The 14,907-nt window shown below is 41.1% G+C and overlaps 1 protein-coding gene across 2 annotated transcripts; it reads left to right on the top strand.

Moving 5' to 3' along the window:
• Window positions 1-3,190: 3,190 nt before the first annotated feature.
• Window positions 3,191-14,677, top strand: LOC131219406 (uncharacterized). 2 transcript variants are annotated; one of them, XM_058214523.1, is made up of 3 exons: window positions 3,191-3,292; window positions 5,317-5,580; window positions 14,221-14,677. In XM_058214523.1, the coding sequence occupies exons 1-3, from the start codon at window positions 3,256-3,258 to the stop codon at window positions 14,439-14,441; spliced, it is 522 nt and encodes a 173-aa protein (XP_058070506.1). In that variant the 5' UTR covers window positions 3,191-3,255; the 3' UTR covers window positions 14,442-14,677. The 2 variants fall into 2 exon arrangements, with proteins under 2 accessions (XP_058070506.1, XP_058070507.1); XM_058214524.1 differs by having other exon boundaries at window positions 3,220-3,288.
• The last annotated feature ends 230 nt before the right edge of the window (window positions 14,678-14,907 follow it).

Below are 14,907 nucleotides of genomic sequence, written 5' to 3'. Positions count from 1 at the left end.
CATATAGACCTAGATGAAGGGAAAACATAAATTTCAAATTAATCCAAAACTTCCATTGCTCGATGAAAGTTTTTAGTGGTGGGAGTTCAATCTCCACCATGTGGTCCACTTTAGCCTTGGATCTACCTCATTCTTTGGTTCATATTCTAAAATCATCTAAAAAAATGGATTGACAGAGTACATCAAAGCCATACATCATGGTAGGCCCACAGAGCCCTACCTAGATGGATTATAGTCTAGGTGGGGCAGGACATAATCCGCTTGGGAATTTCCAGTGGAAGGAACGCTGAGAACTAGGGCTATCAATGGGCCGAGCTGGCTTGATGGGCTTTCGGGCCTAGCCCGCTTCGGGCCGGGCTCAGTCTGGAGTAGGGACCCACGGCCTGGGCTCAAGCATAAAACTCTGGCCCGTTTCACATCGTGCTGGGCTTGGACTTTCATGTCAAAAGCCCGAAGTCCAGCCCAACCCATTCACCATATAACAGTTAGAATTTAAAATAAAAAATCTTTCCTCTTCAAAAGGTTTAAAAATTAAAAAAATAAAACGATGTAGATTCTCTCCCTCTTTCCAGTATTGAAAATTTAAAAACCTATCTATTCTCCCTCCTCTCTCTTTTTCTTAGAATGGTTACAATTGAGTTTGGCCAGGGCTTGAGCTAGACCATCTTGGCCCGTCACAGGTTCGAGCCAGGTTTGAATATTTATTGAAACAGACAAGCGAGTTGGATAGAATTTGGTCCACGCCGTTAACACTCTTAGGGAGAACAACACCTTTTAAATACAAAAAAAAAAAAAAAAAACAAGAGAGAGAGAGAGACACAAAATTTGTAGGCCCCATCTTGATATATGTGTTTTGTTTGTGCCGTCCATCCATTTTATCAAATTATTTTAAACAGGATCTAAAAAATGAAGTAGATCTAAGCTTGAGTGAATCTTTCTATATAAAATAATAATGATTAACCATTAATGGACCACAAATTTTTTTATCAACCTGATTTTTATTTTTGTCCTCATCTTAGCCCACCTGACCTTATAAATATTATAATGAGCCCCAGAAAGCTTTTAATAATAGGGCATTCAATCACCACTATTTCCGTGAGTATGGTCTACCCCAGACGAAAGCCCACTATGTGAGTCCGCAGCCTCACCCAAGACAGTGCGGCCCTTATCATGGGGCCCACCTTGATGTATGTATTATATATCCATGCTATTCGTGGACGCGGATTGCGTATTACCCCCGCCTGTCCTTAGCTCCAAACGGGCAGTTCTGTGGGTGGGCTCACCGTGTTGTATCTATCTGTTCATCCAAACTGTGATGTATCTATCTGTTCATCCAAACTGTCTATCCCTTTTCTCATATTATTTTAAGGCATCAAAACAAAAATGAGGCAGTTCCAATGATAAAATGGACCACATCAATTATGACTCTTGCATTTAATGCAACTCACATTTAATGCTTTGTGTATTTTAATGCAACCAAGTTTATTATTTGGTGTGGTCCACTTGAGCGTTGGATATGCCTCATTTTTGTATTCATGCCTTAAAATAATCTAAGAAAAGGGATTCACGGTTTGGATGTACAGATACATCACGATGAGCCCGCCCACAGAACTGCCCGTTCAGAGCTAGGGACGGGCAGAGGTGGTACGCAATCCGCGTCCACTATTCATAGGTTTTTCCATACCATAAGAAACAGCGGTGATGATACCCGGGCACTGGAAATTAGCGGAACGGATTGGCTACTCCCCCTGACACCAGCCATTAGCTGGTGGTCGGTGCTCTGTGGGGCCTACCATGATGTATGTGTGTCATCCATGCCGTCCATATATTTTTATATATCATTTTATGATATGTTAGAAAAAATGAAGTATATCTCACTCTTACGTGGACCACATTAAAGGAAACAGTGCTGAATGATTTTTGACCATTAAAAACCTTTTGGGGGCCATAAAAGTTTTGGATCAAGCTTATATTTATTGTTTCCCTTCATCTGGGTCTTTATAACCAAATCAACAGATTGGATGTCAAATAAACAGTACAGTGGGCCTTAGGAGGATTTTAATTGTGAATATCCATTCATTATTTTTGTCCTATGGTGTGGCCCACCTTAGATTTATATCCCTATCATTTTTTGTATCATGCCTAAAATGATCTGTTAAAATGGATGAACAGAATAGATAAAACACGTACATCATGGTGGGGCCCACAGAGCACCGACCACCAGCCACGGGGCTGGTGTCAGGGGGAGTAGCCAATCCTTTCCCGGAAATTAGTAAGTTGGATGAGCGCGCCAGGGAACCAAGGTAGGGCCCACTGTCGTATTTGTTAGAAATCCTCTCCGTCCATCCGTTTTTTGAGTTCATTTTAGGATGCAAAGCCAAAAATGAACCGTATCTAATGCCCAAGTTAGCCGAAAATGTGATGATTGAACGTCTACCGTTGAAATATTCGTGGGGCCAAAACTAGTTTTGAATCATGGTATTATTTGTGTTTTCAGTTCATCCCAGTAAAAATGACGTTATTAACGGTATGGATGGCATTTAAACATCACTTTCGAACCTAGGGAGGTTTCAACGGTAGAAATTTCCCTAACCACCTTTTCCTTTAGTACGGCCCACCTGAGTCTTTTATGGTCCTCAATTTTGGTTTCATCTCCTAAAATGAGCTCCCAAAACGTATGGACGGAGTGGATTTCTGAAAAAAATCAGGGTGGACCCTACCTAAGTTTCAAGCGCAGGAGCTTCATGCGAAAGGCTTTTGCAGGGAATCCGCGTCCGCGCGCCCCTAAGAGAAACTTTGATACTCTGGCAGAGCAAGTTGGATGATACGCAGGCACTTAGAAATTACATAAAAGTTAGGTACGTGGCATATAATTAGTCAAAGTAAACCGTCTAAATTAAGGAAACCAGTGTAGATATATCATGAACCAAAATATAATCTTATTTAATAACATGCTATCAGATTAATGAATATTTATTGGACAGTTGAAAGTGAGAAATATCCAACCGTCCTATTTCACAAACAAATATCCACAAATCAGGCCTAAAGATTATCCAACCAATCTGATCATAGGATTCTGACTTGGAGATAGTGGACCGCACAATCTAGTCGGTTTATTTGATTCATATATGCCACGTTTATAATTTCCGAGTGACTGCCTGCGTATCAAGCGTCATACACAGCCCGAGTATCATACAACTCCTTGGATACAAAAGGAGGAGAAGCAGAGCAAAGAGAAGAGGAGAAGATTGAAGGATGAATCTGCAAGTGCAGAAGAACACGCTCTACGTAGGTACGTACATCCATACCCCCCATACATCCATAACATGCATGTATACATACATCGTCATGGTTGATGGTGATGATGGTGATGTTGATGATGATGGGTTATTTCTATTTTTCAAGCTTACATCTCCATGCCCATCAATACCATCATATAACATGCATTAATACATGTATTCATACATCCAAACCTTCTTGGGGCCCACCATGATGTTTTTGTTATATCCACTACGTTCGAGCCAGTTCATGTTAGGGCGATTTCTCAAAAATCAGGCAGATGCTGATAGGGTCTAAAACATGGGTTAATGGCAGAATGCAACTCTTCATTCAGTTCATTCCAGAGGAGAAATAAATACATAGCAAATCTCTACTAACTCATATAGATAGGAAATTGATTAATTTTAAATTTAAATTAATTATTGGATAAGGGCATGTGGGTGCAACAGATTCAACGCTCAAGTAGGCTGCATTACCAGAAAGAGTGGGAATTGAATGCCCACCACTGAATGATTTTTGGGGGCTAAAGGAATTTTGGATTAGGTTGGTATTTTTGTTTTTGCTTTGTCTCGGTGGGAATAACCTTATGAATGGGTTGGATGGTATATGAACTTCACAGTCGGCTCAAGGAATGTTTCAATAGTAGGTGTTTCCATCCTCACTATTTCTTGTGGTGTGGCTTACTTGAGTTTTGGGTCTGCCTCATTTTTGGGGTCATGTCCTAAAATGAGTTGGTGAAGCGGATGGACGGAGTAGATGTCACACAGACATCGTGGTAGGCCCCACAAAAATTGGGGTTGCAGTGGATTCTTGTAATTCCATGTCCGGGTTATAGAAAGTTGCGTCTGTGATGGGCAATGATTGTTATTTCTATTTTATAGCTTCCATCATCATACTCATCCATTGCACAACATAGCTTAGATGCATACATGGTCATGGATGATGATGAGGGGTCATGGTTCCATGCCCATCTATACCACAAACATGTCATGCGTGCATCCATGCTTATGGATAGTGATGATGGGCCATATGGCTTTTCAGCTAGTCGTTGCTCGCTGGCTAGCCAAGGCTCCAGGGAACCATTCATTCCTCTAGGTTGGGCTCTCGTGTCTTCGGTGTCCGATCAGATCAACCAGTGGCCAATTCATGGAACAAGGAGTTAAGCAAGGGCCAAGAGATTGATGGAAGAATCTGGTTGAAGCCAAAGTGTTTGTTGTGGTTATTGTTGTGTTCAATTCCGCAGGTTGGCTGGTTGGATGGAGTGCTCTCTGTTGTTTGTATTTCCCTTCTCTCATTGCTCCTAGCAAAATAGGTTCAAGTTGACACTCTTGGCTTGCTGCAAGATGGGCTCGGGGGTACACCCTGATCCATATCTCAAGTGGTAGACTGAGAGAAGATACCTCGTTTCAACACCTGAGGCCATGGTATCGATTCCCTAGTGGGGGTGGCTAACAGTGGAGTGTTTACTGACAGTGGGGTGTGTACTAACAAGCTAAAATGACAGATGAAACGAAAAAAAGAAAAAAGAAAGATGAAAGATGGGCTCGGTGGTTATCCTATGGCAGTCAGCTCAAAATTTAGGGCCTCCAGTCCCTTGCCTATTTATAGCACATCATGACATGCATACATGGTCATTGATGGTGATGATGGCCCGTGATTGTTATTTCTATTTTAAAGCTTCCATACCCATGAACATCCATTAACAACATAAATCACATGCGTGCATGGTAATTGATGAATATGAAGGGTCATGGTTCTATGCCCATCCATTCCACAAACATAACATGCATACATCCATGCTCATGGATGCTGATGAATGATGATGGGTCATGGTTGTTAATGGGCCATGCTTGTTAAGCTTCCATTCCCATGCCTATTTGTGCAACACCATAATATACATTTATAGATGCTCATGGATGGTGATGGTGATGATTCTGTTTCCTAGCTTCCATTCTTGTGCCCATCCATACCATGACTGAACATGCATGGATGCAAATCATGGATGACGTTGATGATGATGGGCCATGGTTGTTTCAGGTGGTCTTGCAGAGGAGGTGAATGAGTCGATCCTCCACGCTGCATTCATCCCCTTTGGCGATATCAAAGATGTTAAGACTCCTCTTGACCAGGCCACACAAAAGCACCGCTCATTCGGATTCGTCACATTTCTTGAGAAGGAAGACGCTGCAGCTGCCATGGACAACATGGACAATGCCGAGCTCTATGGGAGGGTGCTAACCGTCAATTATGCACTCCCGGAGCGAATCAAGGGCGGGGAACAAGGGTGGGCCGCTCAGCCCAGTAAGAATTCTCTCTCCGAAATCCTAGCAGCAGTCTTAATTGCCTTAACTCTCTAATCATTTATTCTGCATCTTTTCTTGTTTTTAAGGATTGGGCTCTTTTTAGTATTTTAGGATTAAGAGTATGGCAAAAACCCAAATTATAAATCTCCTTTGTTCTTCCATATTTTTAGAATTTTCATTTTTTTTTTTTTTTTTTTAAATATTTGGGGTAATTGGGCATTTTGTCATAGCGGGAGTATGACTAAACAGTAATTCTATTGTCTTTTATTTTTGTTTTTTAAAGTTTCCTTGTTTTTGTGGAATTGGTTTGTGGTTGCCTTTTGATGGTGGGAGTGGGACAAAATCCTAACTCAATTAGGGGGTGGAAAGGGTTGGGGCTGGGCAAAGGTCAGAGCGAGCCCTAGCCCTAGCCCGACCTGTTCACTAATTAGCCATTCAATTTTAGGCATGACCCTGCCCGATTAATATCACAAATGGGTGCCTTCTTGGGCTCTGGTCGGGCCTTGATAGAAAATTTTGTGAAACCTAGGTCAGTCTTGCCTTCAGATCAGGCAAATATTTGACTCCGCACCCAAGCCTAACCAATATCGAGCTGGCACCCAAAACTAGACAAGCTAGGCAAGCCCATCCCCACTCTTAATCCTAATTCACATTTTCTATTTTTTATATTCTATTTTCATGTAAAACAAAGTTCGAACAGAAACCCAACTTCTATTATTTCTTCTTGTTCTATGTAGTTGGGTTGTGTGTGTGCGTGTGTCAAAAGGAGATGGTTATACAAATTAGGTAATGGATGTTTGAAATTTGGACTTTTTAGGTATGCGTCTCAGCCCTTTCTAAACTGATGGTGACATATCTAGTTAAGAAAACCTTGGACTTTGGAGAAGTACGAGATTGCATTTGGGGAGTGTTGACTAATGAAAAATATGAGGGTGAGGAATTGGGTGATAGAATCATATATTTGTTAATAAAGTGTAATGGGCTGAGTGTGGGTCTATCTGTAAGTAAGGTTGTAGATGAGTTAGCAAACACATTAGGTGTAGAGTGAGAGTAGGGGCTGGGATTGAGATCTTTGGTGGGGGAGCATTTCATCATAACCACCTGAGTTCCATTTACCAGAAAATTTTCTAACCCACGCTTACCACCTGCTGTGTTTGTAGGGCATCCTAGCTATGTGTCAAGTGGGCCCAATTGCGTAGATGACCTAGCCTGAAAATCAGGCTGGTCCGTATGTTGAAAATATACCATTGGCAATACTTTTCTAAGGAGTGCATTGTTTAACTACATGCATGGTGTACCTTCTTTTTCTTTTCTTTTTTTGGCCAAGTAGGTGATGATTGCCTAATGCATGATTAATTTGGCACATGTGCCTTGTAGAGGTGCATGTAGAGGGCCATGTACGGGCTTGGCGAAGCACTAGATGGTACAGGGAGGTCATCCATTGGTTGTGGTGGTCTCAAGAGCACTCATATTTATGTAGACTTGCTAATATTTCTTTATGAGATTCACAATATCTCGTCTTGGTAGAATTGTTTGTTTAGCAAGTCTGTAGATATCTGATTGTTATTGTGGTTTCTCTTGCAAAGGAGATTGTTTCAAGATCTAATATTAGGATCGGGGACTATTGGCCCCTCCATTTATTTCTAATCATTTTATGTAGTAAGATTTTCAGTTTGATGCTATGATGATCTTAAGGCTAAACTTAAGGTTTATAATGATCTTTGCAATAGGTTAGGGACAAGAGAAGATGAGAAAAATGTCTTCAAACTTGCACAAATGAGAGAGAGGAAGAATAGGGACCTAAATCATGTTAGATGCATTAAGAGTGATGATCAAAGGGGACTAGTCAAGGACAATGAGATCAATGAACAGTGGAGAGCTATTTTCATAACTTGTTAAATGACAATTACTCTAAGAGCGTAGAGACAAAAGGAATTATAAACTCAAATAACATCAGAGTCCATAGAAACTCGCATGGAATTAGGGTACCTGAACTGAAGTAAAAGAAGCATTGAGAAAGATGAAAACAAGAAAAGCCCTTTAACCAGATGATGTACTAATAGGTGTTTAGAAGTGTACGTGTATGGGAGATATTGGGTTATTTTGGTCAGCAAAGTTGTTCAAAAAGATTGTAAGATTAAAGAGAATGCCAGGCGAATGGAGGAAAAGTACTGTGGACTGTGGTATCTAATTATAATAATAAAGGAGACATACCAAGCTGCACTAACTATCGTGAGATTAAACTCATGAGCCATGTGATGAAACTTTGCCAAAGAGTGAATGAGCAAACACTAAGGCACAGGGAAAATGTACCAGAAAATCAGTTTGATGTCACGCTAAGGAGGTTTGACGTTGAAGCTATTTTCCTACTAAGACAATTAATGGAGAAATATAGGGAGAGTAGGAAGGATCTCTATATGGTCTTTATTGACTTAGAGAAAGCTTTTGATACGGTCTCCTAGAGAGCTAATCTGGTGGGACTTGGGAGGGGAGTTTCAAGAGGATATGTTGACATGATTAAGGATATGTACGAGGGAAAAGTAACAAATGTGAGGACCTCTAGCAGAGAAACAAGTGAGTTCCCAATTGCGATAGGTTTGCACCAGGGGTTGGCACTGATCCGTTACCTTTTCCAATTGGTTATGAATGAGTTAGCAAGGCATTTGCAAGAAGAGATCCCACAGTGTATGTTGTTTGCATATGACATAGTTTTGGTTGACAAAACAAGGGAGGGTGTAAACTCAAAGCTAGATTTAGGAGATGTGCTTTAGAATCTAAAGGATTTCAAATTAGTTGGACTAGGAGGAGGCTAAAAGGGCAGTGGATGAGTTGGGCAGGGACAAGTCTCCGAGGCCAAATGGTTTTCCTATGCCATTTTTTCCAGTCTTTTGGGAGACGGTGAAAGGAAAGTAGTTGATTTTATTGCTGATTTTTTTTTTTTTCGAAAGAGGATGGCAATCGTCGAAGTTGGGTGCATCTTTTATTGCTATTATTAGTAAAAAAGAAGGTGCCATGAGTCTGGGTGACTTTAGACCGATAAGCCTTATAGGGGGCCCTTACAAGATTTTATCAAAAATTTAACGTCCATATTCCAAGTGTTTCTTGCGAGAGTCATTTCCAAAGTCCAAGATGCATTTGTCGGCATGCAAACAAAGCTTGGATAGTACTCCCATTGCTCACGAATGTATTGATTTTTGGCATAGATAGGGTAAAACGGAAGTTGTTTGCAAGTTGGATATTAAGAAAGCATGCGATCACGTAGATTGGGATTTTCTCAACTATATGATGGGCCGATTAAGTTGTGAGCAGAAATGTATAAAGTGAATTCAGGAATGTAGTAGTTCAGATAAATTTTTAGTGCTAACTTAATCAATGGATCTCCCAAAGGCTATTTCAAAGTTTCGAGAAGCTTCAGCAGCGGGAACCACTTTCTCCCTCTTTGTTTGCGGTGGTAGTGGAGGCCCTTAGTAAGATGCTGGATGGAGGTTGATCAGTGGGGCTTATTAGTAGGTTTAGGGTTGGGAATGCAGATTTTAACGTATCGCATCTTTAGTTTTCCAAGGATACCATTGCATTTTGCGATGCAAATGCAAGGAAGGTAGACAACTTGAGGACAATCATCAGATGTTTTAAAATGGCATTCGGACTGAAGGCCAATATCCTTAAGAATGAGATGTTAGGGATCCATGCTTCCAAGGAGGAGGTGATGAGATCAATGAAGATGTTTGGTTGTCGAGCTGGATCTTTCACTTCCACATATCTTGGGCTCCCTTTATATGTAGGCAAACTGGCTAAGCATCTTTGGAACGGGATAATTGGAAAAGTTGAAACAAAACTATCAAGGTGGAAGAGCAAACATCTATACTTGGGAAGATAATAACGTTAACTAAAGCTGCTATGTCGAACATGTCTTTACTTTGTCCCTTTTTAGATGCCCTGAGGTAGTTCTAGACAGATTGGAGAGGTTAAGGCAGGGCTTTTTGTGGCAAGGTGCAGATGAGAAGAAGTTTCATCCCTCGAAGGGAGATGGGGTGTGTCTTCCTTATGGGGATGGGGGAGCAAGAATAAGGAAGTTGGAGGGTATGGACTCAATGTTGTTGGGTAAGTGGTTGTGGCGATTTGGCATGGAAGAAGATGGCTTATGGAGAGACGTGACAGCCTGTAACTACGGAGTGAGGAAAGGGGGGGTGGTGAGCAAAAACTCTTCCCTTTATAGGGTGCTAACAATCTGGAAGGCAGTAAATATTTAGGAGGCTAAGTTCAAGGACAGAATTGGGTTGTCCTTGGGGTAAGGTAAGAGGATTTGTTTATGAGAAGGCACCTGGGCTACAGAGAGGGACCTTAAAGAAAAAATTTCTGAGGCTAACTAGTCTATTCTCGGAGGATAATATTCTTATCATTTGATGTTTTTTCAATGGCTGGGGACTTATTGGTTTGGGCTACTCCTTGCCTAAGAAACTTTTCAAATGTAGAAGTGGCTGATTTCATCCGATTATTGGATTGTCGTCAAGGCTTTCGGCTATATGTTAGTGAATGTGATCAATTGATTTGTAAAATGGAGATTTCAGGTCGGTTTTGAGTGCATTTGTTGTACAAAATGTTGCATGGGTCATTATTTGGGGACTGATAGTTCAAAGACACTGGGGACGGGGGTTTCATGAATTATATATTTAGAGGATTAGGTTTTGGTTTAGATGGAGGAAATGATGCCGGCTTGTGTAGGATCATTTACCCTTTCTATCATTATCAATGGCTCTCCATATGCTTTGTTCAGAAGCTTGTGGCATCTGCGGCAGGGGGACTCTCTATCTCCTTTCCTTTTTTGTGGTGGCAGTTGAAGCATTAAGCAGGATCTTAGCAACGATCATTGAAGAATGATTTATTAATGTTTTTTCAGTAGAAAACACAGGTTTTCAAATCTCCCACCTACAGTTTGCTGATGATATTCTACTGTTTTGTGATGTGAACAATGAAACGGTTATGAAAGATGATTTGATTCATTTAGTTTTGTTATTTGATCCATTTGAATGATTTTGAATCACGATTGGATTTCTTGGTTGTGTTGAATTTGAATGGTTAATTGGATTCATTGGATGGTTTGAGTTGATGTGAGTTTCCTGAGAGTCATGTGTAATAGTTTAAGCATCTGATATGCGTAATTAATTTAAAGTTGTTCTATTTAGTTCTGTTTAAAATAATTCTAGTATATGCATCTATAGTGACATAAAATACATAAGGAAAAAAACAATGCTCCTGGAGTCTCTAGGTGTGCACCTAGGCTTCCCTTAGTGTCTCCGGCATTCTGGGAAGCCCTGCTCCTCGAGTACATGACCAACACCTTTGTCTGCACTGCTAAATGTTGAAAAAGAACAAGGTTATGAGATTTTCTCCACAGTTTTGTTTTGGGGTTTTCTTGGGCTAAGGTTTGTCACCGTAAATTGGGTTCTCTTTGCATAATATTGCATATCAAAACTTTCATTCTTGACTAGGTTTCTCCAATTCTCTAGTCGCCGTAAAATAATCATGGCAAGAGATCCCTTCTTTATATGTATCTATGGTTTAATTGTTTTTTCTGAAATCACGGATGCATTTGAATTCCTTATTGAACTGTATTGCAATTGGTTGAGTAAGGTAGAAACAAGGTATTCCGTAATGGTAATGGTGGCCATAACGGCCACCACTGTTTCCTTTACGATACAGGTTGTAACGGCTTTTACGGCCCCCGTAACGGCCATTGCAACCTCTTTTTTTATTGAAAGAAAAAAGCCAAAAAAAACCCTGTATCTGCCCCATGACATTATAATAATAATACATAAATAAATAAACTGAAAAACATGTATTTTCGCTGTAACAAACCATTATGGGGTTGTTATGGCCTTTATAGGGGTCGTTATAGCCTGTTAATGATGGTCACATGTAATTTTTTCCATAATGGTTGTTACGACCGTTATGTCCTCATAACATGTAACAGTTGCCACCGTTACGTTTACGTAACGGCCTTTACGGAAGACCATGGGTAGAAACAGCCAAATTGAGATATCCTTAACATTCACATTGAGGATCAAGGTTTCAAATTGCAGTATTGTAATTTTCAAGTTGGACTCAAAAAGGAAAATCTCAGTATGAGAGTTACTTCCTAATCGTGAGTACTAGGAAACGTGAATAGTTTGTGTCATTTCAACTATACAGTGGCACCAGTAGAAGCAATTATAAAAATTACCTCCACTTTCTGCAGGCTTCTGATAGGATCGAATTCCAAGTTATCTCCTATTTGGATTTGGCTTGAGAAGGAAAGCTGCGATTTAGGGTGGATCTATTGAGAGGAGTGACATAGCCAGGTGCATACTTAGCTTGTTTTCATTAAGGTCGGGTCAGGTTTTGTGGGTACCCTTAGGGTAACTTTGGGCCCCTCCAAGGTGGGTGGTGTTCTAACAAAAAGGATAAGGCTAGGTGCCAGTGCTCTTTGTGCGCTGTGTGGGAGGTAATCTCGGATATTTTTTGCCCGTAGAGAAGGGTTGCACTTTTCTCTTCCTCTTATCCCAGAAAGCTAATTGAAGGAAGTTCTCGGAATTCCATCCAGTGGGTTTCTATTTATGAGTTAACTTCTCTCTTTTGAAGCTTTCGGATCTGTATCTGCACTAAGATTGCAACCAACTTGGTCAGGTTAGGTCGCGTTGAGGGTCAACCCGAGCTTGACCCAACCTGAATTCCAAGTTCCAACCCAAGGTTCCCAAGCCGAGCCCAACCTGAATTCTTCCACACTCAACCTAAGTCAACCCAACCTGACCCCAGTTCATGTGATTATTTCCAACCCAGATTTTCTCAACCTGTACCCGACCCGGTTTCAAACCAGGTTCAAGTTTTCCAACCCTAACCTGACCTGACTCTTGACAACCCGACCCAACCTGACCCGAATTTGGGTTGGGTCAGTCGGGTTCGGGTCAACCCAAACCCAAGTTGCAGTCCTAGTTTGCACGGATGCCAATGAGGTGGCCAATAGGCTCACTAAAGAGGGAGTAATGAGAAGGTTGCTATTTCTGTAGGTCTTGCGCTTCACGGTCCTAATCATCTAGACTTTCGTATCGGGACTTCAGTCCCCTTTTGATCATCATCATCATCTAAAGCCTAATCCCAATTAATTAGGGTTGCCTTCATGAATCCTATTTTGCCATTCCACTCTATCAAAGCCATACCTTCAGTTAGACCATAGGTCATCGAATCTTTTCTTACTACCTCCATGCACACCCTTTTGGACCTTCTCCTTGCCCTTTTGGAGCTTTCAATTTGTACCAACTCACTCCTTTTAACCATCACAATAGGTAAACTATTCAAGTCTACGTATTGGTGCTACTCCAAAGTTTCCTCGAGGGGATTCATTTCTAATTTGGGTTGGGTCAGTCGGGTTCGGGTCAACCGGAACCCAAGTTGCAGTCCTAGTTTGCACGGATGCCAACGAGGTGGCCAATAGGCTCACTAAAGAGGGAGTGATGAGAAGGTTGCTATTTCTGTAGGTCTTGCGCTTCACGGTCCTAATCGTCTAGACTTTCGTATTAGGACTTCAGTCCCCTTTTGATCATCATCATCATCTAAAGCCTAATCCCAATTAATTAGGGTTGCCTTCATGAATCCTATTCCGCCATTCCACTATGGCAAAGCCATACCTTCAGTTAGACCATAGGTCATCGAATCTTTTCTTACTACCTCCATGCACACCCTTTTGGACCTTCACCTTGCCCTTTTGGAGCTTTCAATTTGTACCAACTTACTCCTTTTAACCATCACAATAGGTAAACTATTCAAGTCTACGTATTGGTGCTACTCCAAAGTTTCCTCGAGGGGATTCATTTCTAATTCTATCCTTGTTGTGCCAGTCATCCATCTCATCATCCTCATTTTAGCTACACTCAAGTTGCAGTCCTAGTTTGCACGGATGCCAATGAGGTGGCCAATAGGCTCACTAAAGAGGGAGTAATGAGAAGGTTGCTATTTCTGTAGGTCTTGCGCTTCACGGTCCTAATCATCTAGACTTTCGTATCGGGACTTCAGTCCCCTTTTGATCATCATCATCATCTAAAGCCTAATCCCAATTAATTAGGGTTGCCTTCATGAATCCTATTTTGCCATTCCACTCTATCAAAGCCATACCTTCAGTTAGACCATAGGTCATCGAATCTTTTCTTACTACCTCCATGCACACCCTTTTGGACCTTCACCTTGCCCTTTTGGAGCTTTCAATTTGTACCAACTTACTCCTTTTAACCATCACAATAGGTAAACTATCCAAGTCTACGTATTGGTGCTACTACGAAGTTTCCTCGAGTGCATTCATTTCTAATTCTATCCTTGTTGTGCCAGTAATCCATCTCATCATCCTCATTTTAGCTACACTCATCCCATGATCATGTTGTTTCTCAACTGCCCAACATTCTGTCTCCTTTTGATTATCTCTTAATAAATTACCGTTATCCATTCGAAAAAAACAAACAACAACAAAGGTTACTTAGATATTGGCTTCTGGCTATTTCCTATCATGATCTCTATTTCAATTGTAATTACCATTACAAATGGCATCAAGAAGCTTAAAAGCCAGTGATATTGATACTGAAGTGAATTTGCTTGTTTGTCTGTGTTTCTTCAGTTTGGGCAGACGCAGATACATGGTTTGAACGGCAGCAGCAAGAAGAGGAAATGCAGCGTCTTCAGGCCGAGCATCGGGCGGTTATGGAAGCTGCTGAGGAATTGCATAGAAAGAAATTGGCTCAGGAACGAGAAGGGGAGAAAGAAGAAGAAACCATGACAAAGGACGATCCTATGGCAGTGGCGGAGGCAGAGGCAGAGGCTCTTTCTTCAAAAGAGTAACTAGTGTAATCTCAGAGATTAGCGAGCGGATGGAAATGGATCTCTACTATCCGGGGAAGTTGTTTTTTCTCTTCATCTCCTTTGGGATTGCTATGTTAGTATATAACTCCATGTAATGAGGTTTTAGGTTCTTATGTAGCATTGTCTCATAAAATACATTCATCATCTGAGGCCTACTATTGTATGATTGTCATTTTAATTACTTGCTTTTGTCAATGTGAAGCAATTTGCAAGGCTATGGTTGTTTGGATTTAGATTTCGAGGGGAGCACTATGGTGGGACCAGGTAGATGAGGGGCTCACGTGATGCATGAATAAAATCCAACCTGTACATCAGATGCGTCATTGCATTGTGTGGGAGGATTGGGTCCTACCCCTATCGGGACCTAGCTAGAGATGGACGGTCCTGGCAAGGGCTCTGTGGCCCACTGTGATGTATATATATATATATATATATATATATATAT

The sequence above is a fragment of the Magnolia sinica genome, chromosome 11 (assembly GCF_029962835.1).
Source record: "Magnolia sinica isolate HGM2019 chromosome 11, MsV1, whole genome shotgun sequence".
Taxonomy (NCBI): Eukaryota; Viridiplantae; Streptophyta; class Magnoliopsida; order Magnoliales; family Magnoliaceae; genus Magnolia; species Magnolia sinica.
The sequence above is the reverse complement of the archived record's forward strand: the minus strand, read 5'-3'. Positions and strand labels throughout refer to the sequence as shown.